General features: G+C 36.7%; 1 protein-coding gene across 2 annotated transcripts in view; it reads right to left on the bottom strand.

Annotated features, from left to right (window-relative positions):
* Positions 1 to 13418, bottom strand: part of LOC115217667 (golgin subfamily A member 4-like) — a 72215-nt gene that overhangs the window by 24167 nt on the left and 34630 nt on the right. For both annotated transcript variants that reach the window (XM_036507545.1, XM_036507546.1), the window contains exon 11: positions 11791 to 11896. In XM_036507545.1, coding sequence (XP_036363438.1) covers positions 11791 to 11896 — 106 coding nt within the window. The remainder of the gene's footprint in view (positions 1 to 11790; positions 11897 to 13418) is intronic.

The raw sequence follows: 13418 nt of genomic DNA, 5'->3' as shown, positions 1-13418 counted from the left end.
AGATGCAACTGAAAGAGCCTCTAGTTGGCTTCATCCTAGACATACTAAAAAAGAAATTTCCTTCAACTAGCTTTATCAATATCAAGAGAGGCTAACGGCCACATGCTAGATAGGCTCAGAAAAGACCTCACAGGCACCATGAACTCCCTTAGACTGAAGGTCACTATAGAGACCAACCTGAAAACAGTAGATTTCCTTGACATGACCCTGGACCTGGAATCAGGTGTCTAAAGGCCCTTTAGGAAAGCAAATGAGAAGTTGTCTTACATTAATACAGATTCCTGCAATACAGCCATAGTGTTCAAGATCCTGGTTAAGGACGTCAGCAGGAGAATCTCCAGCTTGTCTTCAAGCAAAGAAATCTTTGATGCTGCTGCCCCATACTACAACCAGCCACTGGCTACTAGCGGTTTCAAGGATAGTATTAGTTACAGACCCTAGTCTCACCAAGAGAAAGTACTGTGGTTCACACTGCTATTCTCTTTAAACGCTAGGACCAGAGTAGGTATGATCTTCCTTAATTTATTTGATAGATACTTCTCTTGTACCAATAGATTCAATAAAATATTTAATAGACATACCCTGAGATTATCCTTTACCTGTCACCTAGTGTAAAAAAGATTTTAGTAGGTAAGCCCATACCTGAGACTGAGGCAGAATGCTCATGCAGAGGTAACATAACTTGTCCACTAAGTGGCCACTGCAATACAGAAACAGTTGATCATGAGGCAGAAATAACAGCAACAGGACCCAATAGACAACTGAATGTGTGGAAATATGTAGGGGCAATGGAAGGCACCTTCAGAATCTGCAATAATAACCACAAGTCCTCATTCAACATCCCAGTGAGATGTAAACCACAATCCTTAGTCAAGCACGTCTGGGCTTTGAAAGAAAGTGCCATAAAGTACAAAATAAAGTGGAAGATCCTAGAAAGATCCTTCAGTAGCAGCAGATTATGCCTGGTTGAGAAGAGAGCAATTTTAAAAGGTACCCAATGCTTGGATGTTTACCTAAAATGCAGGAGTGAGGTGTTTAATCCTTACCCGCAAGAATGGAGATACATTCTATTGTACCTGCACACCCCACCATGACTGCAACCACAGGTCCCCTGCCTTGACCTTCCACAAATGCCCTTGAGCCCAGTAAAAAGAGTTTGACCAAGGCACACACCAATGTACCCATGTACATACATGCACACCCATATAAGGCAGACAACACCCTACAAATAACTATACCCCACTCCCCCCAACACATACCTCCTCATGCAAATTGTAATCCCACACATAAACAGATCAGACACACATATACCACATGCTAATATCCCCCCTCCCACGACTTTATTGTTTACAGAAAGAAAACAGACTAACACCCCCCCCCCCCGGAAAAAATTATACATATGACACTGCTACACATACCACACGCCCCTTCCCCACAGGGACACCACATTAATAATATGCACTTCTCCCCACTTCAAGATAACTCTTGCCAGCTTCACAGCATACCCAACCAAGGGACATAACTCCTAGCTCAATCTCCTGCACCCTTTTTCAGTTCACTACTTTTGTCACAACAGCCTCTGACCAGTTGTGCTTATCCACCTCCGACAATAGAAAGCAGTTGCCATATTCCCTTCCATATTGGCTATCTCTAATGAGCATAGGGTTATATAATTGGATTGTTACCTAACACTCCATTGTATTCTTTACGCAAAACTGATCGGTAAGACCAGCTGTGATGGATACTTAATACTATAAAATTCGGATTGTGTGTGTATATATGTATGTGTGTGTGTGTGTGTGTATTTGTATATATATATATGTGTGTGTGTGTGTGTGTGTAAACAGTGGTGGACTGGGTCTAAAAATATTGGTTGCCAGGAGACTAAGGGGGCCCACCTGCGACTACAATGCTATCATTTAATTTATTTTTGTTAAAAGTATTTGTTCCAACTGTCTACAAACACAGCCAGGCTGAAATAATTAATGCATTCTTTCAGGAGTGAATAAAAAATTCTCAAACTTGAGGGGATGGACCCCTTAGATACTAACACGGGTCCCCATTGATGTATTCTAATGGCACAGGGGCCCACTTGCCATCAGGCAAGCTGGCAACCTGGCCAGTCCATCACTGTGTGTGTGTGTGTATATATATGTCTGTACATATGTGTATATATATATATACAATGAAGTGAGTTCATGGCTCGCAGGACGGCCGCTGTGCTAACCTTGGATCGTAGAGTGACCCGCTGTTCTTGAGGAGATCTACTGAGTCAAGTACGTCAACATCAAGATAAAAATCAAATGGAAATTGTAGTTAAGACACCCATGCCGGTAACACGTAAAAAGCACCATCCGAACATGGCAGATGCCAGCGCCGCCTGACTGGCGTCCATGTCAGTGACACGTAAAAGCACCAACCGATCGTGGCCGTTTGCCAGCCTTCTCTGGCCCCTGTGCCGGTGGCACATAAAAAACACCCATTACACTCACGGAGTGGTTGGCGTTAGGAAGGGCATCCAGCTGTAGAAACACTGCCAAATCAGACCAGAGCCTGGTGCAGCTTCCATGTCTTACCAGACCCCGGTCGAACCACCCTACCCATGCTAGCATGGAAAATGGATGTTAAATGATGATGATGTGTGTGTGTATGTGTATATATGTGTATACAAGTATATATATATATATATATATAGGGAGAGAGAGAGAGAGAGAGAGGCAATTAAGCAGATAAACAAATTAAATATATTCCACCTTTAAAGTTCTCTACATCAAGATTTGAAATGTAAGATCTTTTCTAGCCTGATGACAGAAGCTCAACTTATCCAATGTTGATTGCTTCCATTACGGCTTGCATATTGAGATGAATTACACCTACCAACATTATGATGGTTCATCAAGCCCCCAGAAACAGCTATTGGACTTATAACACCTTACTTCCTCCCCTTTAATTTTGTCTGTTCCTTATACTGTGTAAGTTGGATCTACACAGGATCTCGTATTAATATAAATATCTGGTAACCAGTAATTTGACTCTTGGTAATTTCACTCCCAATATTCTCCAGTAATTTGACTGCCAGTCAATGTAACTCCTGGTAATTTCACTTCTGATAAAATGTTGGATAAAGATAAAATATAAAATACAGTAAAAAATAAATATATTACTAAAAGCTTCAATAATGATGAAGGTTATGAGCTATTGCTTATAAAAAATCCATCTTATTTTCGGGACTATATTGTTCAATAATTATCTGCAGCCATTTGTTTATCTCTTTATACTTTTTTTGGGTCTCACAAATCTCACTTTGATCAAATTCAACCTTTCGTAGCTGCGCCAAGTGTTCTTCCTTTCTCAATGCAGTAATTAAAAAAATGTGTAAGTTAAAGAACTTTGTAGGGCATTATGATACCTCTAAATGGTTATTAGTGCAAGGCATATCTGATTCTGTTCGAAAGCAGACATTCCAACTATCAATAGGAAGCAAAGAAGTTCTTCATTGTCTAATTCCTCTACCTTGCATGCATCCTATACATGATAATTCAAAGTAGGACACAAGTTCTTGAGGAAGATTGTCATCTTCTACAAGATCTTCAAATCTGTCAATCACATCATCGAGAGGAAGAAAAGCCCGTGCTGAAAAACATCTGATTTTAATGCTAAGATCATTAATATGATGGTATCTTTCCTTAAAGCCAAATTCACATACTTTCTTTGTATATGTTCTGAGATAGATGAAAAAGACAACATGAGATAGCAGCACTAGGAAACAGATAAAATTCTATTAATGTGAGCTTTTTCAAAATACATCATGATGTTTTCAGGGCTCAGTCCTTAATGTAATTCAATTAGCTTATTAAAAAGGCAGGTGTAAGTTTCTTGATTTTTGTTTGGAAGTAATGCAAACAATTGCAGAACACTGAATGAACCCACTTGTACAACACATGAAATACAGTTGGGGAGCACTTAAAAGTTCCATCACCTACCCAGTGTTTTACATTCACTAAGTCATGCCCTTTATAAGTTGCAAACACAAGTAATCTGTCTACATCGGTTTCACCACTATCAAACTGCAAGAAAAGTTTGCCACTATCAAGGAACTTGTATTCATCAGGTATCTCATAACCAAATTGACTTTGAGGAATTGGAGGGGCACTTACTTTTGCTTGATGCCATTTCTTTATATTGTGACTTACACACAAAGAGGAGGGCATATGAGCCATTTCATTTTCATCAAGCTTTTCATAAGCAGTCACATTTAATGAACAAGAAGATTCCTGGGAAGCAGCTACTGTGCCTTTAGGTCTGCTAAAGTTTCATAAACTTTGGGTTTTGAAGCACATGAACTATGTTGATGTTCACCAATGTGCTTAATTATGGTATAACCTTCATCATGTGTCATGGTGTGGACTTGAGCTTTACAAGGCTTAATTTTGCATTTCCAGTAAGTCTTAGATCCATTGGCATTTCGTTTTTGTACTTCATATATGTAATTCATGTCATCCACAAGTTTATTCCTTCTGCAGATATTGTTCAAAATATGAGGCATGGTATATGTATATTTCCTTTTTAAGTAACTTTTATATCCTTGTAAGCTGGATAAATAATTTAACAAAGTATTTAAATGAATGCATGAGGCTTACTGTTACATGAGGTTACATAACTCACAGTGAGCTGCTTACCTATCAACTCCTAATAACTCATCAGTTCTTTATTTATAGTAAATTTGACAGTCCACTTTTAATCATATGGGGGTGGTCAGAATCCTTCCACAACAGTAACGAATGAGGCAGGGATGGATCATGGGTAAACCTGTAACTTATTTAAATAAAACACTTGAATGGATGAAAGAAAAAGTACTTTCAGTTAACTAAATTACTCTGTAAATAAACAACCAAATAGGTGACTGAAATGATGCTTTCAGTTAACTGAATTATCCTGTAAATCAGGAGTTCCCAACCTTTTTTCATTGTGGACCACCAAAATAAGTAATTTTTTCCTGTGGACCACCTCAAATTTTAAATTTATTATAAAAGAACTACTCATAAATATTAGTATCATTTTCACTTTGCAAGGAAAGTTCCTTTTTCGTTCTTGTAAGGGACATCACAGAGAACAAATAACTGAGAACACCAAAACAAAGCCAATTTGCAAATGCACATGATTCTCAAGAAAGCTTTATTTGATAGAATCGAATAGAAAAGGTTACTAAGTCGTGGAAAACACCCGCTTTTATTCAGAAAAAAAGCTGTATAGTTAAAATATAACAATGTGAAGGGTAAATTAAAAAAATGTGAGGAGTGAAGTTGGGATCAATACAAAAGATTGTGTAAATGTTTGAGGGGAATATAACAAATTGAATTAACTTAAAAATGTCAGCGACAAGTTATCGGGAAAAATGTCAACAAACCTTCAGCGAGACCTTTGGGCTTGCTTTTTATCCAAAAGCTGTGAAATCATTGGCTCTTTTTTGCTCAAGTGAATTCTTAAATCAGCATTGTTATCAAGGTTCAAAAGCCTCTGCTACTTCGTGAATGAGTGGAGGACAAGGGAAAATCCCTTTTCAGCCAAGTAAGATGTCAGGAGATTTATAATAAAAGGTTCAACTTGTTCAAACAGCTTTGGATATTCATGAGAATGATTCAACCAAGCCTCAACCCAGTTGTTTTCAGATGATTTGTGCAGATTATCATCTACCATCGCCTCACATAGCTCCATCTGAACACATTCTGGTTGAACAAGTATATTGTTCATAGACATTGTGTGAAGAGAGTCCACAAAAATTGGGATATTTAAAACCAAAAGATCTTCAAAACGAATATTGAAGTTTTCGTGAAGGAAAGATAGATGCCCAATTATATATTTGTGCAAGTCATTATCTACCACAACAGTTTTTAAGTTTGTGAACTGCAGAAAGTTATGATCTTCAATTTGAAATTTCCAAAGAATGAGTTTATTCACAAATGCCCTTATCAAGTGTCTGGCTCATACAATGTTGATGTTTTGCTTTTGTAAAGAAATATTAAGATTATTAAGTTTTTGAAAGATTTCATGTAAATAAAAAGTTACAGGCTTTTTTTCTGAGAAAGTGATGCTGTCATAGTTGAATCAGTCTGTTGAAGAAACTCTATGATTTTATCGAAAAGTGCCACAAAACATCCGAGACAACTTCCCATTGATAGACAGTGTTTATCTGTTAACTACAACAGACGGTAGAACGTTTCATCTGTACAAGCTTCTTGAAAATATCTGTTTTGATGAGCAGATCTTTTGATTTTTTTTATTGCGGAAGTAATTAAGTCTAGGGTTTCAGAAAATATATTATTTTTTGTTCTTTTTACTATCAGGTCTTCTTGATGGAGAATGCAATGAATTGTGAAGACAGGGTTAAATTCTATCCACCTGGCAACAAAACCTTGGGATTTGCCAATCATAGATGGTATTCCGTCAGTGCATATTGATATGAGGTTGAGGGGATCAATGCCATTTTTAGTAAGATAATCCATAATTGCATGGTAGATCATCTCTCCCATGTTTTTCAGAATGGTTTTCATAAAGAGTAGGTCTTCACAAACTGTGGTACCTTTCACAAGTGAGCAAAGGCACAGACAACATATTTGTTGTTAAAAGTGCTGTCATCCACCGTCAGCAAGAATCTGCAGTGTCGCAAGTCTTCTACAACTACGGATTTGACATCTTCGGCCATTTCACAAGTGCAGGAAAATACAGTGTTGTTTGAAAGTGGAATACTTGCTAAAACTGAGGCAGCATTTGGCACATTAGCAACTTTATATGCTTTAAGTATGGAGGCCCTAATCAGACCTTCAGCAATGGTATGTGGACGACCCCATTTTGCTATCATGAGCGAAATGTTATAGGACGCCTGCCAGACCTGAATGGTTGTTAGTATAAACAAGGAAACTTTTGAGCGATGAAGATGAGACATTTTTTTTGCGATGGTATTCTTCAAAGTACTCCTTTAGCTTGCCAAATAAACCAGGATGGATTTTTTTGTAGATGATACGATTTCAAGGGTTTCATTGAGTCATTAGTTAATACTTTTGAGCAGATAATACACTGTGGCAAAAAACTTCTTCTATACTGGATACAAAACCATATTTGATATAATCTTCATGATGTTGTCTACAGAATCTTTTTTCTGAGTCAGTGGACGGAGAATTAAGGGAATGTTTTTTTCCATATCACTGACAGCAAAATTTCTACAGATTACAATTAGACTAACACTTGCATGAAAATGTACATACCTGGAGAGATAATATGATATGTTAGGTAAGCTGTAAGCACTGTGATTTCATTAGTAATCCTTAATTCAAAAGTAAGGTAGAAAACACGATCATGTTGACTGTCTGAGAACACAACTTTTTGTGTGCAAATGTGGATCCGATTGTATGTGTCTGTACCTCTCTGGTACACGTCCGTGTATGATTGGACAGCTAATCATCCAATAGGCAATAAGTACATTCATATGTGCTTACGCATATGCAATGAGGCATATTTTGTTTGTATGACGTGTGTGTACGGAAAAATTTAAATTCTTCAGATGGGCCACAGAAAATTTTCCACAGACCATTTGAATTTTCCTGTGGACCACCTAGTGGTCCACATGGACCAGGTTGGAAACCCCTGCTGTAAATCATCATCATCAACAACAACAATAATAATAACAATAATAATGAATTTCAATGTTTTATTCATTTTTTTTTCTAATATTAGGAGTGAAACTGACTGGCAGTCAAATTACTAGTGGTCAAATTACTGGAGCCAAAATATCAGGAGTGAAATTACCAGGAGTCCAATTACCTAGAACCAAATATCTATACATTTATACTTAAATATTCATTGTCTGAAAGTCTTCACTCTTTGCTTTCTCTTGTTTCACATGTATACATATATACATATTTTGTATTTCATACCCAAGCAGTTATATTTAATACTAGCGGTATCACCCGGTGTTGTTTGGGTTTGTTTCGACCCTTTAGAATTGGAATTTTTGAAAAGTAAAAATTTTGCATTATGCAACTTGTTATTTATTCTCTTCAAGTGAACATTTTTCCGGTTGAAATACACTGAAAAATGGTGACACAGCAGTCAAAAATCATAAAAAATAGGGATTTTCATAGAAAAAAAGCACCTTTTTGATGTAAATAATTTTTGGTGTTAACATGGTCTGATTTGAATTTTATCTTCTACAAAATGAAGAGCAAGCCTTCTTCTATCATACTCTCAATTTTGGTCAACTTGCGCTGCAGGGTCTCGAAGGAGATAGTGTTAGTTGAAGGCTACCAAACCTGCCACACACAGACAACTTCAGCTTTATATATTTAAATTTGCTACACACTACTTTCCATCCTTAATAATGAAACTTGGTAGATCCAAAAGTTAAACATACAGATACACACACAGACACACAAGTTGAGTTTTATATATATAGATTTCTCAACGGGGATTTCAGGGAGTCGCTGGCGATGTATCGTGATGATCAAAAATCCGGCCTGCTAACATTTGGTTAAAGTGATTCAAACTGCAGACTCAATGCAAAATGGTCACATTTAATTCAAAGCATTAAAAATGTTATGAAAAGAATTGGTATGTATTCACAAAGTCCAAACGATTAATACGAAAAAACCCTCCAGGCTACATCTCGAAAATTCATTTCCTTGCCGAATTTCTACAATGTTTACGGCGATTCGTTTTTATATCTTGATTTTTTATTTTTCGTGCAATTTACGCATGCTTGCACGTGAGGTGAACGCAGTTCACGTCAAACAGCTGACTGAGTAAAGTTCACTATTCAATGTATGGGATAAGGCCTAAACAAACACATTATCGATTTTTGCACTTGTGAGATGAATTTCGGAACAGAAATAGCGCAGTTCAATTTTCATTCGCCTAAACTTTAAGTGACCCATTTTTGGTGGTTCTACGATTTTTTGGCTAGGAGGAGATGCGACGGGAAGTTAAACACACAGACACACACATAGATACACACACAGACACACAAGTTGAGTTTTATATATATAGATATTTCATTTATTTATCTGCATATTTGCCTCCATATTTGCTCAACTTGATCCCTCTTATAGCCATTTACCCTGTGGAATTGATCTCCTGCAAAGGCATCAGAGTCTAGAGCGCTACTGCCTTCTATACTGAGAATCTCTGGATCTCATCAGCTGACTATATATATATATATATATTGGGTCATCCTATAAATAACGCAATTTTTTCCATATCATGAACTAAAAGTCAGAGTGGGATGGGATAAATTACCTGCATCAGTTTGCTATAAAAGCAGGTAGTAATTTTACCTTATTCTTAGTATAAGTTTTGAAGAGTGTAGTTCTATTTTAACAGTTATTTTCTCAAAGCTATAATGGAAGAGACAAAGGAGTATATTCAGCATATTTTGCTTTATGGGTTCAATAAAGGCAACGATGCAATGGAATGTGCAAAGGATATTAATGCAGGATATGGGGATTGGACAATAAGCGTAAGCAGGTGTCAATGAGGGTTCCAGAAATTCTGAGCTGGAGACTACAGCCTAGAAGACAAGCCTCATCCTGAGACATCTGTAGAGCTCGATGACAACATCCTGCAAACTCTGGTGGAACAAATTCACAACATAACAGTTAGGAACTAGCAGAGAAGTTTGGATTTGGGCATTCAACCATTCATCGATACCTGCGTGCCATCTGAAAAGTTAGCAAATAGGGTCAATGGGTTCCTGTCTAATTGCATGCACAGATTGAACATGTGCTCTTTTTTGCTGAACCTTTTTTGGACTGAATAGTTACTGGTGATGAGAAATGCTTTCTCTATAAAAATGTCAAGTGCCATAAACAGTAGGTAGGGAAAGGAGAAAGACCAGCACCCCAGGCTAAAAAAGATCTTCACCCACATAAGGTGTTGTTATCTGTTTGGTGGGATATGAAAGGTTTAGTCCACTTTGAACTTTTAAACCCAAACCAAACAATAACAAAGGAGATCTACTGTGAGCAGCTTGAGCAACTTAAGTGAGCGCTAGAAGAAAAACGACCATCTTTCAAGACAAAAGGTGTTCTTCCATCAAGATAATGCTTGGCCACATGTAGCTAGGATGACATTCTAAAGGCTGGAGTAGTTTGAATGGAAAACGATGCCCCACCCACCATATTTGTCAGACGTTACTCCATCTGATTATCATTTATTCTGCAGTCTTCAAAATCATTTGGACAGACAAAATATGAATTCTGTAGATGAGGTCAGAACAGTACTGGAGAAATATTTTTCACTACGGACAAGTGAATTTTGAAAGAGGGACCTTGCAAATCTACCAGATAGATGGAAAAGCATTGCAGAAAATGAAGGAGAGTATATTTTAGATTAAAAAAGAACTTTGTTTATCATAAATTTGAAAAATAAAAGAAGTATAAAAAAAAACATTATTTATGGGATGACTCAATATATATATATGCATACACACAAATATATAAACACACACACACACACACACACACACACACATATACACAGGGTGTGATGGGTAAATTGGCACCATTTTATGTTTTTAATTTCATGCATGCACATTGTTTTTGATTTTGTGGACTACACAGTATAGAAGTTGGGCACCATCTGTGAGAAAAACAGCACCATGAGGCAATTCACTCTGCCAGAAATTTGGAAACAACATGCTGTACTGCTTGGTATTTGAGCCAGAAGCTCCAATATAATCATTTCAGAGTGTTTGCACATCAATCTGAGGACATGTACTGAGAGTGATAAGAATCAAACAACTAGTCGACATCATGGTGTTTGGAGTGATGACTAGTGATGGTGACATTATGCCTTCATTCATCTTCCCACATGGTCTCATACTCAACATGGAGGTCTACATCAAGTGCTTGGAAGAGGTAGTGCTGCCTTGAGTCAAAAGGGTGCCTGCTGGAAGATCCTGTGTCTAGCAACAGGACTCTGTACAATACCACACAAGGAGGAGAACCCAGTCATAGCTGTCAGACAATTTCTGCGATCACATCACTCCTAACATCTGGCCACCTGACTCCCCAGACTGCAACCCCCTTGATTATTATGTGTCAGGTGTAGTTGAGCAAGAGACCAACAAAACTCCTTGTAACACGAAAGAGGAACTAAAGGCAAGGATTATGGCAACATTTACCAACTTAAACAAGGAGACCGTCCAGAAGAGTTGCAGGAGATTCCAAAATCCTCTGGAGGCCATGGTTGAAGCAAATGACAATTTTATTGAATAAATTTACTCTTTAGTATTTCAAGATATTTTTAAGTATTTTGGTAAATATATCTGTTAAAATGAGTTGTCAGTGTTATTTTCATTTTTGCGTAATTTAGACAACAGTTTATTTACTGCACCCTGTGTGTGTATATATATATTATATAAACATATCTATTATTAATAAAGTAGTACCTATCCACCTGCCTCTTGTGTCATGCTAAAGGAAGAAGTTCAGAGTAAAATAAAGAAACAGTTGGTACTTATAATTATAGTAGAAGTGGCAACATCAGTTTAGAAGGATGAGGAGGAGGAGGGAGAGAAAAGCTAGTGAAATGCAGCAAGAGAGAAACTAACAGGGTTTGAGTGGGGGAGAGGAAAAAGGGAGATGCAGAAATAGTGGGATCAATGATGAATGGGAGAAAAAATAGACAGAGAAATAGAGAAAGCCAGAGAAAAATAATAAGTGATGATGATATTTAAATTGAAATGTCAGTGTATGTACCATCCAATTATCACTTTCTCTCCCTCAACTTTTTACATACCATCTCCTTCATTTTATTCAGTTCTTCATATAACTTGGTATTCTCATTTATTAACAAAGTATTTTCTGATTTCAATGATTTTAGTTCATCACTCTGACTTTTCACCCTGGTGATAGAAAACAATCAAATATAGATAGGTGTACAACACAACATTTTACACAGAGCTTTGTGCCTGTATCTTCTTATTCATGAGACTCCATATTACCAAGTGGATTTTGACTATTTTCTGAGGTTTTAATTTTAATCTAGAGCTTTAAATTGTCATTCATTAACCACATTTTTTTCACATTACACACCCATAGTAGTCAGTACCCTTGATGTCCAATCATTTTCTCAACTCCCTTGTGGATTTCATAAATTACCAGTGTACTTGAAATAGATTTTACTTAACTAAGCCAAATACACAACTTTCAATACTCTTATTTCTTTACTACCCAGTATTATACATTTTAGGCACACTAGTATCTGAAATTTTGTGGAAGAGACAAGGTGTTAATTTCATTAAATATTTCAGATAATTATAATCCCTGCTCACTTAATATTTTGTGTACCAAATAAATCACTATGGTTTCAATAGTTGAAAGACGTGTATTTCAGAGATAGGGGTAGGCATGGCTGTGTGGTTAAGAAAATTGCTTCCCAGCTGTGTGGTCTTGGGTTCAGTTCTACTGTGCAACATCTTGGGAAAATGCCTTCTACTATAGCTTTCAGCTGACCAAAGCCTTGTGAGTGGATTTGGAAGAGGAAAACTGAAAGAAGCCTGACTAACACACACACATACATACACATGTATGCATTGTGTGTGTTTATGTGTACTCTTGTCTTGATGTCACTTGATGATTGTAAACATACATCACTGTCATGCAGGTACTGTTGTTTGTTTCTAATCTGTGAAAAACATGTCTAACCATGGTGTGTGTGCGCGTGCGTGTGTGTAAAAAAAAGAAAAAAAAGAGATTAAAAAATTCAGAGCACTCAGCTTTAAACAAATTTGGTTAACTATATCCAACAACCAGACACCAGTAAATGTAAGTAGAATACACATCCAAGGTAATTCCTCATGTATAACAAGTAGATCCAAATATAATTTTTGTATCTCTATATATTTATCCAATAGAAATTATATATTTATCCAATAGAAATTATATATTTATCCAATTGGTGACTTTATAAGGTGAATTCTACGATAAAGATAGGGTTTTCCTTATATGTATTTTTATTTTAACATATTAAAAACTTCGTTTTTGGATTTGATTTGCAAAATTCTTTATGTGAGTTTGTGTGTTGAAGCACTGTAGAGCACTAAAAGAGAATGACTCTCTTCAAACACAACAGCATATTAAAAATGTTAATTTAGAAATTAAAAGTCGAAAACCGACCGACCGACTTTTTGCAGTGTATAACTTCTGTTCATATTACGAATGTAGCAGCTGTAGAGTTTAAGCTTTGTTTGTTCACTGCAAAACATAACTTACCAGTGAGACTTATGGATCATTTACCTGAACTAATGCAAAATGTATGTCCTGATTCCAAAATAGCTAAAGATATCAAATGTGCAAGAACCTAAGATACTCAAATATATAAAAATGTTTTAGGCGCTTATTACTTTGAAAACCTCATTAAACAGT

Source organism: Octopus sinensis, linkage group LG11 (assembly GCF_006345805.1).
Source record: "Octopus sinensis linkage group LG11, ASM634580v1, whole genome shotgun sequence".
Classification (NCBI taxonomy): domain Eukaryota; kingdom Metazoa; phylum Mollusca; class Cephalopoda; order Octopoda; family Octopodidae; genus Octopus; species Octopus sinensis.
Note: the sequence above shows the minus strand (reverse complement) of the source record. Positions and strands in the feature narration are given on the sequence as shown.